Raw genomic sequence first — 18,217 nt, forward strand, 5'->3', positions numbered from 1 at the left:
ATGGGTATGTATATGTTGCGTTCTATTTTAGTTACTTTATTGAGTTTACAACCCCGTGGCGCTGTTTTGTACTATTTTTGTACTTATTTTGATTATTTTTATTTCTCAATTGTTTGTAAATGTTCCAATTTATAAATAAAGGTTTATAACATAAAACAAATTAAAAAAGCAAAGAAGGAGCCCACCTTGTGCAGGCAAATTAACCCTCTAATTAACAAATATGGCACAGGTGTGGAGCATCAGTGCTCAAACGCCAGAAAAAGTGGAACAAAAGAAGATTTAAAAAAAACTAGAAGAGGCAATTTCTGAAGGAATTGCGTGTGAATGGGAACTTCCTGGAAATTTGGGAATTTTGGGAAAAGCGGGATTTAAAAAAAAAAAAAAAGATTAGGCGCATTAATGTCCTAAATGAGCTGAATTTGTTGGATTTTTTTTTTTAAATCGGGCAAGAAATGTTGAAGTAGTAAATGGTATTAGGGAATTTTCTTTAACTTGGAAAAAGGGTAGTTTGAATTTCCAGAATGGTGCAATGTGTTAAAGGTAGAATGGTTTGAACGGATTGAAGAATGTAGGAATTGTGGAAGTTTGAAGAATGGCCAATTCATTTTGAATGGGGAAGATGTAAAATGTGGTAAAAAAAATTTTGAATTGTTGTAGAGCACACAATTCCTGAACAGGCTGAATATTTTGAAGTTGGAACGGTTTGAATCAGATGAAAAATGTGGAAGTTGTGGAACTTTGAAGAATGTCCCATTGATTTCAATGGGAATTTCGGGAAAAGCGGGAATTTTTTTGTAAAATGGTAAAAAACTTGAATGGTCTGAATGAGTTGAAATGGTTGGTGTTGGAATGTGTCCAATCGGCGGAGAAATGTTAAAGTAGTAACATGTTGAAATGACAAAATGTATTACGGAATTCCTGGAATTTCGGGAAAACCGGGAATTTTTCCAGTTCAAAAAACAACTTTGTTTTTTTGTCCTGATTAAGAGGAATTATTTGACGGTGGAACAGTTGAAATGCGTTAAAATGTGGAAGGAGTAGTCGCCAGAAAAAAGGGTGGAAATAGGGCTTTGGAAAACCAGGAATTCTGGAAAATCCTAGAATTTTCTTGAACTTGGAAAAAGGGTAGTTTGAATCTCCAGAATGGTGGAATATGTTGAAGGTGGAATAGTTTGAATTGGTTGAAAAATGTGGAAATGGTGGAAGTTTGAAAAATGGCCAATTCATTTTGAATGGGAAAAATGTCCCGGAAAACCTGGAATTCTGGGAAATCTGGAAATTTGGGGAATTTGTCAAGGCAAAGCCCGCGATTCTTGAATAGGCTGAACAGTTTGAAGTTGGAACGGTTTGAATCGGGTGAAAATGTGGAAAGTAGAATGCGCCAAAATCTGGAGAAGAAGAATAATTGTAAATAGATTAATTTTGGTGTAGAAAACCATTATGTGTGAATGCTTTAGAGCTTTCACACAATTAAATAAAATCATAACATGATGGATCAAGATATGAGATTTTGCACTAGCCTGATATACATACTTTTGTGTGACACTTCCAGTAACATCTGTTGCAACTTCCCTTTATGAGAACATCCTGTTTGCAGCCACGCAATGGAGAGGTACACTTCATCAATTGTTCAAATCTTACTTTTATAATGTCGAAAATAGGGAACAGCACGATGAAGAGGAATTTACATACAGTACATCACACATGCATCACACGCCTTGGTGAATATTTGCTGTTCACTTCCTTGTTGAACAGCAAGTTGTGCAAAAAGTGTGCATTCAGAAGTTTAGAGCATGTCAAATACGGTCAGAAGAAAGGTTATAATGATGCATTTAGGCTACGTTCACACTGCAGGGTCGGATGTCCAATTCAGGTTTTTTTTTCACAAATCCAATCTTTTTACCCAGCAAGTACAAGATATTAAAACCGTGTTGAGAACTTGTTGAATTAGGTCCTGACATTGAGTAACTTCAACATAATGTTGGAACAACATGCTTTCTAAGGCATTTGATCAATGTTGGGTTCTGACGTTGATTTGACCATAGAATTTTGGTCATTTTCCAACCAATATTCTACAACAAAAATACAACAGAGGAAACAACATGCTTTTTGACGTTTATTCAATGTGAGGTTGTAATGTTGATTTGACCACTGAAATGTGGTCCTTTCCCAACCAACAACGTGGATCCAACGTTAGACACAGACAATTTACAAATACAACTATTTTGCAATGTTGTTTAGAAGTCAGTTTTAAAGGACGTTATATCAATGTCTTTTGCTTACATGGGCAGTGGCTTTTCACATTACCAAAAAAAAAAAGCCATCTCAAATGTGAATGTAATCTGACCCGCATGCGGACATGACGTCTCAGGCACTGCAGTGTTTACGGAAGTAAACATGGCTTCAGTTCTAGTCGGTCTCAGTACTGGCGCAAAAATCTAAGTCAACATTTTCTGAACCAAATTATTGTTCGTAGAAGATTAAGAAGAAAGAGGACAAGTATTTTGGCTCTGGCAGTTTTACGGGATAATTTGCTGCGACGTCTGCTTGAAGAGCGTTTCTGTGGGCGAGCAGTTGGAGAAAGGATTGGTGGAACTTTAACACGAGTTCCTAAAACACTTTATTTTCACCTGTTTTCTGCGCCGTTGTAAACTATTTGTAACCGTCTATTTTGGCAACTAATTATCACACTTATCTCTTTTGGTGTGATGAATGCGATCTGAGCGCAGGAGCGTTCACATTGAAGACACGTCGCATGTATATCGGATTTATATCCACATACGAAAGAGGCCTTGGTCGGTTATGAAAAATTCCGAATTGTACTGTTCACACGGAAATGGAAAAAATCCGATACAGGTCGCCTATGGGCAAAAAAATTGGAATGGACCTGCAGTTTGAACCAGGACTTGTCCATCCCATCAGCCCACCCCAAAGATCAATTTTTTATGTAACATAATATGACAAAATAGGACCAGAAGATGGTATTACATTATTATGTTTTACAGTGCAATGATTGTTCTATAGTGAGCTGTTTTCCTTCCTTGCAACTATGCATGTCCAAAATTAAGAAATAAACTTGTTTTGTTCCTTAATTAGTAGCAACCAGAAAAAATATACTTTAAGTATAAAGCATACAAAAATAACATCTTGTGAAAATGAACATGTACATTTATTAATCTGTTGAAGGTTTGTATGGTGAGAGGTAGCGTGGGAAAAGTCCTTAATCTTCTGGAGAGACATAAAGCAGGTGCTGTGCGACTGTGACATGAAAAGACATGCGGGGGCATTTTTTTGTGTGTGTTTTTTTTTTTAGTCACCGATCAAACAAACCAAGAACTTGAGTGAGTGGCATCCGAGATGCGCTCAGTGTTTGGGTAAGATTACTGCCGACTGAGCCATCGCCTGCAGCAGAGCAAACAAATCATTACATCATTTAAAGCAATTTATATAATAATATGGACAATTTATATAATTACATGGACACATTCTCAACTTGTAAATAATTGTGTGGTATTGATATTCTGTTTGTTTCATATAATCAATGCTGCTATTTGTGAATTTGAATTTAGGAATATATTTATATATATATTTTATCACTTAAATGTGTAGCAAACGTCACTGGCCACAGTCTCACAGTTGCATAATCTCATGAGTGCCCAATGCAAGCGTTGTATTAGAAATTGTGCCCCTTCAAAAGAGAATTGTTATTTTTTCCCACACTGTATTCCATCCATCCATCCATTTTCTATCGCTTGTCCCTTTTGGGGTCGTGGGGGGTGCTGGAGCCTATCTCAGCTGCATTCGGGCGGAAGACGGGGTACACCCTGGACAAGTCGCCACTGGTATGTTTATTATTGTGGTCATATTTTGGAGGCGGTGAACAACTGTTCTGCACCACGCTGACTGCTGGTTCTATTTATATTAGAACATGATTATATCTGTAAAGGCAGATTGGATTTTGTATTATGTCTCATGTACCCAATGTTGTGGCCAGTGAGAGTTGCAATTGGACGAGTCCAGTTTTAAAACATGGAGCAGTAAGTACTAGGGATGTGCCGATCCATCGGCCAGCAATCAATATCGGTCGATTTTCGTGAAACTGTACATTTACGCCATTGTCGATTAATGCTGCTTTTTAAGACCCGATCCACTCTGGCTGACACTGTATTCATTTTTAGTCCTCCGGCTGACAAGCTAGCAGCTGATTATGTGTCTCCATACACAGTGTGGAGCCACTTCCCTAAGCTAATAATGATCACCTACATTCTGTCTAAGAAACATAATTTCTTAGTATCTTAAATATCATTATCAAGTATCCGGAGGACAGTCTCAGCCAGAACACGACAAGTAAGAGGATGGATTGATACATAAATTGGTGGCGTCGATGGAAAGGGTAATATCAGTATATGATCGCTACTAGATTAGTTTCATGTTTTTATTTTCTCAAAAATATTTTTTGATGTTGTCGTTTCTGTTAATGTTTGCATATTCCGGAAATAATTTCTTGGATGCATTAAAATAACTTTTAGAGTTAAAAAAACTAAAGGATTTAAACAATAAGTGGATAGTAGCTTTTGTTTTTGTACTATTGCCTTTGTTTTGCTTAAACAATTGTTTGTAATAAAGGAAAATAAGGAACTAGTTTAAATAGTGACCTGCTATTTTTAAACTGTCAATAACACTCACCATAAATGTTGAAAAATGTACAGTTAATACACGTATGTGATCGGCATCGGCTGATCTCACTCATGCATGATCGGAATCGGCAGCATAAAACCCTGATCGGAACATCCCTACGCAGCACTGATATAACATGAAACACACTAGATAATTACAGAATACAACATGTTAATTAATATAACAGGTGTAACTGGACGACAGTGACTTACTTTCAAGGAGGCTATGGTCTGAGTCCAGTCCAACTGACTGATTTGAGGTATTGCAGTCAGCAGGATGCTGCTGGCTTTGTTGGCATTCTCCTTCATGGTCTTCATCACGTTGTCCACGGAGACCTGAGGAGAGGGGAGGCGTAACTTACAGTGAGTAAATAAACATACACTTATAAAGGATGCTCAGGTGTGGAGGTGCGGTCAGGAATTCATACAAGTTTGGGTAAATGCTATGCTAATTCTAACTCCAGGTGCACCTTTATTGAAAAGGAGCAATGAAGCTCAACATACAGAGTTATGGTCACATGGTCTTTGACTGAAGACGGCACATTCAAACAATCTGAAAAGAGCCTCCTCATGGCCTAAAATCTTTAAAGCAGATGTGAAACTTTCTGACCCCGGACCTGTTCAATTTAGGGTTGATGACCCACTGTGACCAACACCTTTAACCCATCCATCCATCCATTTTCTACCGCGTATTCCCTTCGGGGTCGCGGGGGGCGCTGGAGCCTATCTCAGCTAGAATCAGGCGGAAGGCGGGGTACACCCTGGACAAGTCGCCATCTCTTCGCAGGGCCAACACAGATAGACAGACAACATTCACACTTACATTCACACACTAGGGCCAATTAAAAATAGAACACATTCCAGTAGTTAATAGATAATTGTAATATTCGATACTGTTATTTATTTTAGTATTAATTTCTAAATTAAATGTAAATTATATTCACGTTTACTTCACATTTAAATCAAATTTTAATGTATTTATTTTTTTCTAAATTATTTGAGTTATTAACTCACATTAAACTGTACAAGCAAATCTGGTGCAAGAATTCAACATCTTTATTTGTTAAATAAGTGTAAAAAAATAGCTAACTACAAAACAATTAAACTTTAAGCTTGCCTTTAGTTTACATGACAGGTTGTGGATAATTAGAATTTAGGTAAGTGGAGAGGGAAGATTGATGTAGGAGAGTGGATATCATGATGGGTGCATTTTTATTTTATTTTTTACATTAACAGTAATGTAAAAAATAGTGTGGTATTCTATTAATAGTAACACTCTGATTAATCCCATTTCTGAATTTTGGTTAATTGTGAGAAATTACTTATTTGCAATATTTCAATTAACTTTAAAAAAAAAAAAAAAAAAAAGGCCTCAATATTTTTACAAAATTATAATTTAGGAAAAAAAATTAAACAAAGAAAATAAGCAAAAATGAATAATGAATTTGTTATCTATACACAAAGCTAGCATAAGTTTTTCTTTAAATGTATACAAATGAAAAAGATACAAATGGCCGCTGTGGACACGCCTGCCACAGAAAATTCTAAATGTGCCATTCAATTATTTTTATTTTTTAAACCACTTTTGACTGTCGAATAAAATAAGTTTTCCCCTGCAAAAAAGACAATACACACAAGTGATAGAAGTTGAATTAATCATATTCAAGGTCAAACTATCACCATCCACTCCTAATTATAATAAAAACTGTACAGGCAATATTTCTATATATTGTTAATTGTCATGATGAAAGTGTAAGAAAATTCATCAACCACTAAATATTTTAAGCTTACATTATCAGTTAAGTGTGTGTAACTTTTAATGACGAGTTCAAAAGCATTTAGGAAACTGGAAAGAGAAGAAGCTTGTGCTTTTTTTGTTGTTTTCTTTAAAACACTCATAAGTGAAAAAATAAGTTGACAGACTTGAAAACTTCAGTATGGTTGTGTAAATATTGGAGCTATTTTGCAACATTTATATAAGAAGGACGAGGCGTTTGTCTTGTTTTGCTGAAGTTTGTGCATATTGTTGAACTTCCTGTAGTCTTCAGCTGCGAATGAGGTCATTAGTTTTATGAGTGCGATGATTACGGCCAAAACGTGTCGAGCATCAGTGCACTGATGGCTTCCGAGTGAGATTACGCCCACCCGCGTGTGTGTGCGTGTGCCAAGTTACACAGTGGAAGTGCCACATGTGGGTGAGTTCAGCCGCCTTTGTCATCGATCCAACCCTGACTACTCCTCATCCGTTAACTTCCTGCAGCTGACCTCTCACCCCCCCCGCCCCCCTTCCCCCCACTCCATTCGCAGAGTGCTCACCACATCCTTCCGCCTTCTCTCTCCGGCTCCACAACAACTACCTCCTGACACACACCCCCCAAACCCCGCCAGCCTCCGGTGGAAGCTCTGCCAGAGGAGGCTGACTCACAAGTGAGTCATCGACTTCACTGTCTTCATCCTGGCAAATGGCGAATGAAGCGAAACCATTGATTGTCGCCACACAAACAAAAGCAATGAAACGTTAATGAAGCTCACAGTACGCACGCATTATTGCTAAAATTAAGTAACGGTCAAATTTGAATCATTGGTAGTGGAGAAACAGTATGTATTAGTTGGTACATTAATTATAATAAAACCTTTTCAAAACAGGTTACAGGTGACAAAAGCTCCTGTTGGCTGCTGACGTACGACTTATACGCACAATGTTGGCCTAAAAAACATATTTATTTACATTTTAAATTTTTAATTACAAAAATGTACAGAATGGAAATCAACCTAATAAAAGAAAATAGAGCAACTCCAACCCAATCCCAGCCTTACAATACTTAGGGTGAAAATGTACAAGGCACTTGAGAAGACATACTACAAATACATTACTATTAGAGATGTCCGATAATATCAGCCTGCCGATATTATCGGCCGATAAATGCTTTAAAATGTAATATCGGAAATTATCGGTATCGGTTTCAACCACCCGATTTTCCCGGGAGACTCCCGAATTTCAGTGCCCCTCCCGAAAATCTCCCCGGGTAACCATTCTCCCGAATTTCTCCCGATTTCCACCCGGACAACATTATTGGGGGCGTGCCTTAAAAGCACTGCCATTAGCGTCCTCTACAACCTGTCGTCACGTCCGCTTTTCTTCCATACAAACAGCGTGCCGGCCCAGTCACATAATTTATGCAGCTTTTACACACACATAAGTGAATGCAAGGCATACTTCATCAAGAGTCATACAGGTCACACTGAGGGTGGCCGTATAAACAACTTTGACACTGTTACAAATATGCGCCACACTGTGAACCCACACCAAACAAGAATGACAAACACATTTCGGGAGAACATCCGCACCGTAACACAACATAAACACAACAGAACAAATACCCAGAACCCCTTGCAGCACTAACTCTCCCGTGACACTACAATATACACCCCCCGCTACCACCAAACCCCCCAGTACAGTACATATTCCGTACAATTGACCACTAAACGGTAACACCCCAATAAGTTTTTCAACTTGTTTAAGTCGGGGTCCACGTCAATCAATTCATGGTAAAGTTACATTGTTTAATGCATCCAGCGGGGCATCACAACAAAATTAGGCATAATAATGTGTTATTTCCACGACTGTATATATCGGTATCGGAATCGGTAATTAAGAGTTGGACAATATCGGATATCGGCAAAAAAGCCATTATCGGACATCTCTAGTTACTATAGGTATAATAAACACAATACTAAAGATTGAAGATACCAAAATTTTGTAAAAGCAACATTATGACTACTTATAACTTCAATAATAGTCAGAGGTGGGACCAAGTCATTGCTTTGCAAGTCACAAGTAAGTCTCAAGTCTTTGCCCTCAAGTCTCGAGTCAAGTCCAAAGTCAAGACTGGAAAGTCTCAAGTCAAGTCACAAGTCCTGCATTTTGAGTTTCGAGTCCTTTCAAGTCCTTTTAACCACAGACTAATATTTTTACACGGATTGTGTATGCTTTTAAACCGCTGTATTTATTTATTAAAACAAGTGCATTTGAAATAGCAGGAAAAAAAATAGTACTGACATTGCAATTCATAATAGCACTATTAACCAGTCATTTTAATAGTTTAAACAATTTTAAACATTTAAATCATTCCTTTACAGAATAAACACATTTGCAAAAACAAGTGCAACTGTACTTATTTGTACAAAAGTGTTAACATTGTATTTCCATGGCATATTGCATTGTAACTAGTTCCACAGCAGTTTCTATTCTGTTCTTACCTTATCTCATTGATCTCATCTCATACTGTACGTGTGTTTATGTGTGCGTACATATGAAAAACATAACAAATACATGAACATAACAATGAACAGAGTTTTACTTTTTAGATGTCAGGGCCCTATGCAATATGTACACATATTCTTAATATAGTAAACATTTTAACTGACCTTTATTTGACAATGTTTGTCTTTTTGTAGGTGGCTAAAATATGCGGTGCTGCTGACCGCCATCCAACGTTCTGTTACTGTGTGTGATACATTGACTAACGTAACGTTATGTGTAGGTACCTCATGCAACCCTGCTTAAAAAAATCACTTGATAAAAAGTATGAATAAGGTAGCAAACTGCAGTGGACGCAACAGATTGCTGTGTTTGAAATGATGTTATAACCATAGACATCTTATAAGTAAACGCAGTATTGGTTGCTGTGACGCGAGCATATTGTATCTTGAAGTGGTGATGAGGAGCCGGCGAGCAGCCTAAACTGACAGTTGACAGGTAGAAAACAAAGATGCCGGGCTGGTATTCAGCGTTTTCCTGCTCAAATGAGCGGACTGTTGAAAATAGGAATCGGGGGATTACTTTTCACAAGTAAGATTTAACATTAATGTACTATTGGTTGTATTTTATGAAAATAACATTACCACATAGTTGAGAAGGAGCAAAGATCTTCAATATTTGTATGTGAAAATCACAAATAAATCTTCTGGGGGAGGATGACGACCCTACAGGGATTTGCTTTACAAACTTTCAGACCCACCTAAAACAAAATTCACCAGCCGCCACTGATTATGATGCATTCTCATTTTAGGCAAAATATAAGACAATACTTTCTTAACAGTATAATTGTAACCAGGAATAAGTCTTCAAGTAACAATATTCAAATACTAACATTGTTGGGTAAGACAGCATTTGGTTTTATTCTGAATCCAGTGAAACAGATTGGTGGTTTTAGCTGATATAAAGACTTTCAGGTGTTTATATACGTTTATGTATTTGGCAGACGCTTTTATCCAAAGTGACATACATAAAAAATACATATATAACAATCACTGTAAACATGATAATTTAAGGGAAGAATGTAATACAAAGTATCAATACAAAGTGTCAAGACAGAATAAACTCTCTGCTGCTGCAGCAACAGAGATACGGTCTATAAGATATATAGATATCTAATGTATTCATACATTGTTTATGTAGGATATACGCATGTATATATAACGTAATTATATTGTTTCTTCAACTTAAAAAATAGCTGACCTTTTTTTCCCCCCTTCTCTGGGCTTATATTCCCGGTTTTGATCTCGGACGTCTGGTCACTTATAGCATATAAGAATATTATAATACTGTTAAGCAAACTATGAATAATAAAACATGTGTCCGTTATCATAGCTACACGTATGACAAAAAAGCGTGTGAAAATGAGTGGTATTCAGTGAGGTAAAATGAATTAAATGCGCTGACAGTTCATTGCTCCTGCCAAATGAATTGCACTGAGTGGAGCGGATCACCACTCCAAGATGGCGGCCCCGCGTCTCGTCTGCGCCAGTAAGCAGTAGCGCTCGATGCTGCGTACCCTTATAAGATGTCTATGGTTATGACGTTAGCAGTGAGTTTACAGCCTCACTGATTTAACTACACAGCAAATAAAAGTCACGTTACTTAGCCAATAAACGTTATCTTACATTCAAAACTTACCCTTCTTTGTGCAACTTCAAATGTCGAACGAAGTTGGAAGTTGTTGCGTCTCCGTCTGTAATATTCGAACTGCGTGATTTGCATACGGCAATTCCTTTTTTGTTGACCAAGTCGTAGTTTTTATACCCGAACGAAACCAACTTTGGTATAAATCTCTCTCACTGGCGCGTTGTTTGACAACTCTTGTTCATTGGTTGTCCTGCAATTTGATTGGCTGAATGCTGTGTGATGAAAACAATGTAGATCTAATTTGATTGGCTGTTGTACTGAGAGCACACACGCTGACACGCAGCACACACGCTGATAGACAGACACGTACAAAATGAAAGCTACGGAGCGCTCCCAAATAACTTTTTAAGCTTTAGGTTTTGGGGAAAGTAGCAAGTCATGTCAAGTCAAAAGGCTCAAGTCCAAGTGAAGTCACAAGTCATTGATGTTAAAGTCTAAGTCGAGTTGCAAGTCTCTTTACATTTTGTCAAGTCGAGTCTAAAGTCATCAAATTCATGACTCGAGTCTGACTCGAGTCCAAGTCATGTGACTCGAGTCCACACCTCTGATAATAGTTGTGTAATGTTTTTAATCCAAAAAATGGTTCTTAAATAAAAACTAAAACTAAAAAAAAAACAATTGCAAACAAAAAATAAAAAACTAAAAAAAATGTAAACCGATTCTTGAAAATTGTCAAACGATTTACAATCATAATAAATAAAAATTGCGATTTGAAATGTGAACTGTTTTTTTTGAGCACTCCTAATAATTGGATATTATGAGTAGGCCAAAAGTTAGTAACAAAAGATGTTTGGTGCTACAAAGACTTGTGTCATGAAAAAAACAAGACAGCTGCTTTTAGATATTTGCTAAGAGAACAGTTGTTTCAAAACATAAAAAACCCTGGCAAAGACTGTGCTCCCACAATGTATTTAAGAAATAAATCTAGTCAGTCAAGTTTGCAACAAACAAAGCTTGGGAAAATGTATGACATGCTTCTCAAAACAAGAAGTGAAAGTATCAGAACTATGATGCCCGAAGCAGCAACGTCAATAAACAACACCAGACAAACAAGCAATAAAGACAATCACTCACCGCCTCCTCGTGCTCCTTCCAGCAGTCGTAGTCCGTTGCCATGGCGATGCTGGCGTAGCACAAGCCGGCCTCCTTGGCCAGGACCACCTCTGGCACCGTGGTCATGTTGATGACGTCGGCGCCCCACTGGCGAAACATCAGGCTCTCTGCCCGTGAGGAGAAGCGGGGTCCCTCGATGCTCAACATGGTCCCCTTCACGTGGCATTTGACGCCCAACCCCCGCGCCACCTCCAGCAGCACCTGCGGAAATCGGGCAAGGGCGGTCAGAGTGTCGCGTTGGCCTTTTTTATTTTATTTTTATTTTTTTAACGTAGCACATTAGCTCACCTCTCGGGTCCTGTTACAGAAAGGCTCAGCCATGGGGACGTGACACACACCTGGAGGACTTGTCGGCTGGCCATCGTAAAACGTCTGCGCTCTCTTGGTCGTCCTAAAAGCAAAGAAAGTTAGACAAACGTCTTTCAAAAGAGGCCAAAAACAATCCGGACAACTCAGTTTGCAGCAGTTCGGGAGTAGAAGGGTCATGCGACAACTGTACACAAAAACCCAACTTTGGGAACGTGAGCATTAAACAAGACACTCATGTAGAAACGCTGTTATGAGCGCTCTACTAAGTATGATGAAGTGAAAATAAAAGCATGCCTGTGTGACACAATTAGATATAAAAGGCTGATAAGTTTGTCACAAGGCCATACAAAAAGTGTCCGGAAGGAAGGAACCACAGAACATAATCATTGTTAAGTGATGAGTAAAGATGTTTTGCTGTGCTACACGTTTAAACAAGACTAGGCGTTTACCCGGCTCACTTTTTGTGAGCTTGTGGACTTTGTGTGGTCACGTGGAAAAGATCAGTGTTTTCGCGCTACACTTTTACATACAGTACAGGCTTTACAATCAAACAATATATGTATATACAATATATAATAATGTAATATTGTAAAACTATAGCAAATAACTAACTTTGAAAAATAAGCTCAATTTAAAATGGAATAAGTTCAGTGATCAAACATAGTCGCCTTTCAGTTTAAAACCTGTGTGCAACATAAGAGTCCAAACCGGACATTACGTGTGTTCCTAATGTGATATGATTTTCAGTTTAAGGATTATGGGTCTGAAATATCCACAGGTTTCCCCCCACAGAATTGCATTATGTTTTTGATTGCAATGTTAGAATAGAATTTAAAAAATTAAGTATACACACTTTGTCTTCAGAACTCCATTGACTCCTATCATAAATGCCATTTTTTAACAGATTACTACGCTTTTTCTGTGAAAATCAAATGACGCTCATTTTAGCCGTTTGAAAAAAAGGAAAATATTGTTTTGGTGTAATTGCAGCTTTTAACTACCAGAAGGCACCAGAAAACCATGAGCACAATTGTCAGAGCTTTGATTAGCGTGAATGAGATAAATGACTGTGTGAATGTTGTCTGTCTATCTGTGTTGGCCCCGTGATGAGGTGGCGACTTGTCCAGGGTGTACCCCGCCTTCCGCCCGATTGTAGCTGAGATAGGCTCCAGCGCCCCCCGCGACCCCGAAGGGAATAAGCGGTAGAAAATGGATGGATGGGTGGAGATAAATGACCATTACACTGCAGAAATGCAATAAAAATAATTTTGGTCGGTTATATATAACATGGCAGATATATATAAAAAACTTGTGTGAAGTCAATAAACTCAACCAAGTCCTGCCTACTTTCTCTCTCATTCTAGTCCAGTAGGCACTGTAAAAAAATGTGTCTACTGTATCAGAAAAAATTTCATTAATTTTGTGACCAATTTAATGCTCTAATCAGAAAAACTCAAAGATTCCACTTTGCAACTTATTTATACAACATCGCATATTTTGCATTTTGTCATTATAAAACAGTTATTTTTTACAAAAAGGCCAATAAATAAATAAATATATGTAAATATGCACGCGCACACACACACACGGACACAAACAATTTGGATCCTAAGAGTAAGTGTGAATAGTCAATATTAAGCCTTCACAAGGGTTGAGGCTGTACTTCACACACGTCTAAAAAGGTAAGATGAGAAAAGTGGGACAAACAGAAAAACGTTTAAGTAGTAATGTTCCAACTGTCATTAAGCCTCAGGCAGAATGAATGCCACTTCAAGATTGCCACATCACAGGTGTGACTGAAAGGGGATGGGTCTTATGCAGAGGTTAATTTCACCACACTTAGTGTGTGCTTGACAATCATTGGTACTTTAACTTTTTTTTACTTTTAAGAAACACAGGAACGTAAAAAACAATCAACCACTGTGGGGAAAAAAAATGTACCAAACACCATGGAGGGGTTTCAGTTTTTCCAGGCTTTTTTCTTGAACCTTCTGGAGAATTCTTTCACACGGTCACGTGATTCGTGTCAGTGAGACGTGTGGGGAAATACCAGAATTTTTACACAGTTCCGCAGCAATATTTAACATAAGTTAGACGTATTTTCCTCTATGTGAAATAGTGAAAACAACAATAAACTCAGCCTATCTGACATCTACGCCACACAGCTGCAGTGCAAGGCGAGCTCAGTGGCCTAGTGGTTAGAGTGTCCGCCCTGAGATTGGTAGGTTGTGAGTTCAAACCCCGGCCGAGTCATACCAAAGACTATAAAAATGGGACCCATTACCTCCCTGCTTGGCACTCAGCATCAAGGGTTAGAATTGGGGGTTAAATCACCAAAATTATTCCTGGGCGCGGCAACCGCTGCTGCTGACTGCTCCCCTCACCTCCCAGGGGGTGAACAAGGGGATGGGTCAAATGCAGAGGACAAATTTCACTACACCTAGTGTGTGTGTGACAATCATTGGTACTTTAACTTTAACGCTATTATTCATCCTTTACGCAGTGAATTCCAGCTCTTTCGCGCTGGTCGGCGGTTCATTGCTCCTCTTTGTAGGACTAAACGATATAAGAATACTTTTGTACCTGCTGCCATCAAACGCTTAAGGAAGGCTATCACATGGTGATTTTATTTATTTATTATGCCATAGCATTTTAATCACTATGATCGTATTGGTTTATTAGTGTTGGGATATAATTAAGATAATGAAGGAGAAAGTGATTAGTAAATGTTTAGTATATATATATACTTAGAATAGGCCGTGCAACTAATCATAATTGGAACTGGGTCCAAGTTCAAGCCCACACACATTCACTCTTATCCACATTCTTGCTACTTTGCCGAGGTCTGAAGGACAACACCAGATACTGTATGAAGTCGGATTTCAGGAAGGAGAAGGCAGAGGAAGATTCCATGCCTGGAAGCAGACACCTCATTGCACATTCATACATGGTGATATGTATTGTAAGAGCGCGAGGGGGAGGGCGCGTCCGGACAGCCCTGTGTAAGTCGCCGTGTTGAATGATACTAGGGACAGACAGCGCTCAGACAAATTGTATTAGAATTGTATCTAATAGGGAGTAAATACTTCTGATTTTAAGTTTATGCATCGTGCCCTCTTTAACCCTGTAACACCCCCTGTTGTAAAATTACAATGTTACCTTTAACCATCCTAAAAACAATCTGTTATATATTTCCTTTTTTCCCCCCCCCCACTTTTACATAGTCATTGGGTCCTATTGTTCAGTCTCACAAGGCTATTGGATCGTACATTTGTTTATAAGTCACGTCTTCTGGCCATGAACTCACACAACCTCTCAAGGTTTCCTTCAAACAAAATCTATTTGTTTCATTGGACTGGATTCATCAGATTCAAGTAATTAAATGTCTTTTGTATTTTTTGGGGTTATTACAATGTCTAGAGCATGAACATATGTAGTTATTGTGGAACAGATGCATCAAATTTCATTTAGAGCTTGTTATATAATTGTTGCAATTATACAACACTGGGTGAATGTGGTAGTCAAATAGCTGGCCTGTTGCAGTGGGCTCAAACAGGTTGTATTCCCTCCACGACATCACTGGCTGATGTATTTTCTCTATACATGGATAGTATACATTCTACAGACGACGGACTGTTTTTAGGACTTTCATCACCAATGAAAGTCTTCATGACCAATGTCATGAAAAGAAAAAAAGAGGGGGGGAAAAGCGTTTTTTAAGAGTTTTATCTTGTTTCATATTTTTTATATTTGTAATAAATGACTTCATAAAAATATAACTTGTGTGTGATTATTACTTATGGTATATACCGTTATGGGGCTAAGTAAGCAATCAACCCTGCAAATGAACCCTTAATTGTTCAGACAACGCGAGTACAAATACAGAAAAAACATACATAAACTTTTTTTTTAACACTTCAATTTCTGCATCAAATGCCTCCTACAACAACATCTGAAAGGTCAAATATTTTTTTTTTAGGTTTTTCTATATTTGGGTCTTACAGGGTTAAACATCTTCTGGCTCCAGATTAAACAAATACGACGACATCAGGTATTATATTGTATTAATCTACAGTGTGCCTGTACACTGGTGATCTTTTGTGGATTTAAAAAAAATGTTTTTAATGTTTTATATGATTTGTGTTTTGCTTGCTTCATTCTGTCTTGACGCTCAATTACAAATGTCCGCACAACAATTTTACCATTAAAGAAACCTTGAACTTTGAAACAGTGAGCTAACTACACAGATACCCATTTTAGTTTTCTATGAGAACAGCGTTTCCGAATCGGCGCTCAAACAAAGTCCCGGTGGGCATGTTAAGGTTACAATAATTGAGATTTGCACTGATAGTATAAGAATCAGTCAGGGGAAAAAAACACAAAAATGAACAAATGTGGACTTTAACCTGGTTAAAGGTAGAGGACAGGGGGGACGGCATGGCGCGGTCGGGAGAGTGGCCGTGCCAGCAACCTGAGGGTTCCTGGTTCAACCCCCACCTTCTACCAACCTCGTCACGTCCGTTGTGTCCTTGAGCAAGACACTTCACCCTTGCTCCTGATGGGTCGTGGTTAGGGCCTTGCATGGCAGCTCCCGCCATCAGTGTGTGAATGGGTGAATGTGGAAATACTGTTAAAGCGCTTTGAGTTCCTTGAAGGTAGAAAAGCGCTATACAAGCATAACCCATTTACCTGTCAATGAACTGATCCACGATGACAATATCCCCAGGTTGGATCTCCTCTCGCAGCGAGCCGCATGCCGTGGTGACAAGCAGATGTGTGCAGCCCTCCTCTCTCAGCGCCCAGATGTTGGCCTGGTAGTTGACGTTGGATGGCATTATGGTGTGCTGCCTTCCATGTCTAAAATAGGCATTTAAATACTTTAATTTACGTTACACAACATTTTCACTGGAGGTAGGGGATAGGTCATCATGAAGTTTCAGAAAAAACCACTAGATGGTGGTATTAGACTTATTTAAACGCTGTTCTCTTACCTTGCAAGAAGCACACATTCTACATTTTTTATTTTCCCCAATATCAAGGCGTCTGATGGCTGTCCAAATAAAACAGAAATCGCAGCTTATAAAAAAAAGGAGCAAATGTCTGCAAAACATGACGTAATCACACAACTGACCTTTCCATAAGGCGTGTCGACGTAACGCTCGGTTCTTCCCTCCAATATGTCAGGGTCAGCAAGCCCTGAGCCACCGATTATTCCAATCTAAAAAAAAACCAAAACAAACAAAACCAGTTCACTTGGAAGAGAAACATATGACATTTATTCCAATTAGGCAAGTTTGTGCAGACGTTTTGTGTTCGGCTCATTGTTTTACTTTGAAAGATTAGCGTGACGTGTTGGACCACCCGGAAGTATCCTCGTGCAGCCATACGGAGTGCTATGCTAACAATGACACATATATCATTATATTTCAAATGTAACTTAACTGAGCAAATGCTTGAATTAAAACCAACGATTTTAATAAATGGGCCCTAGTGTGTGAATGTTGTCTGTATATATGTGCTGGCGACTTGTCCAGGGTGTACGCCGCCTTCCGCCCGTGTGCAGTTGAGATAGGCTCCAGCGACCCCGAAAGGGACAAGCGGTAGGAAATGGATGGATTTGAACACGTCCTATTTCTTGGTCTCATATAGACACGTACGTTTAGCTTCATAGTTAGCTATCCTGCCTATACCGACCAGCACGTTGAACACTTCACCGGGTGACTGACTAGCGAGTGAGTACAATGTACATTAACACAACTTAATTTTCTTTTACCTTAATAGTTGCAGAAGACATGGTACAATTCCTTGGAAATAAGAGAATATCACACTGCGTGGGAAGCAAATTAAGCCACACACTTCCGCACTTTCTGTGACCGGGAGAAGACCACCGACATTTATCTTCCTGGGTATGACGGTCCCTTTCAAAATAAAAGGCACGGGAAGAAAGTCGCATGCTGCGGTTTGAATCACCAACTAATGATACAAAAACATATTGAAAATGTGTTCCAGACTGGATCGGATTATATCCAGAAGTGGATAAGCAATTATTTAACTGTGATTATGGAAGCAGCTGACAATAGACACTACTAGGGATGTCCGATAATGGCTTTTTGCCAATATCCGATATTGTCCAACTCTTTAATTACCGATA

At 38.6% G+C, this 18,217-nt stretch overlaps 1 protein-coding gene across 1 annotated transcript; it reads right to left on the bottom strand.

Annotated features, from left to right (window-relative positions):
* Positions 1 to 3,147: 3,147 nt before the first annotated feature.
* On the bottom strand, positions 3,148 to 18,152 carry mtap (methylthioadenosine phosphorylase). The gene is made up of 8 exons (XM_062026834.1): positions 17,840 to 18,152; positions 17,198 to 17,284; positions 17,058 to 17,116; positions 16,756 to 16,923; positions 12,046 to 12,148; positions 11,719 to 11,958; positions 4,890 to 5,012; positions 3,148 to 3,402 (listed from the first exon to the last, which is right to left on the bottom strand). Exons 1-8 carry the CDS (start codon positions 18,017 to 18,019, stop codon positions 3,364 to 3,366), a joined length of 999 nt encoding a protein of 332 aa, XP_061882818.1. The 5' UTR covers positions 18,020 to 18,152; the 3' UTR covers positions 3,148 to 3,363.
* Between the last annotated feature and the right edge of the window lie 65 nt (positions 18,153 to 18,217).

Source organism: Entelurus aequoreus, linkage group LG18, assembly GCF_033978785.1.
Source record: "Entelurus aequoreus isolate RoL-2023_Sb linkage group LG18, RoL_Eaeq_v1.1, whole genome shotgun sequence".
NCBI classification, from domain to species: Eukaryota; Metazoa; Chordata; class Actinopteri; order Syngnathiformes; family Syngnathidae; genus Entelurus; species Entelurus aequoreus.

Coding starts and splice junctions, on each gene's coding strand:
- mtap (XM_062026834.1), bottom strand. CDS start 18,019: ATGCGACTTTCTTCCCGTGCCTTTTATTTTGAAAGGGACCGTCATACC. Junction 11,959..12,045: donor TCTGTAACAGGACCCGAGAG/GTGAGCTAATGT, acceptor CGATTTCCGCAG/GTGCTGCTGGAGGTGGCGCG. Junction 5,013..11,718: donor GGAAGGAGCACGAGGAGGCG/GTGAGTGATTGT, acceptor CCCTCTCCTCAG/GTCTCCGTGGACAACGTGAT.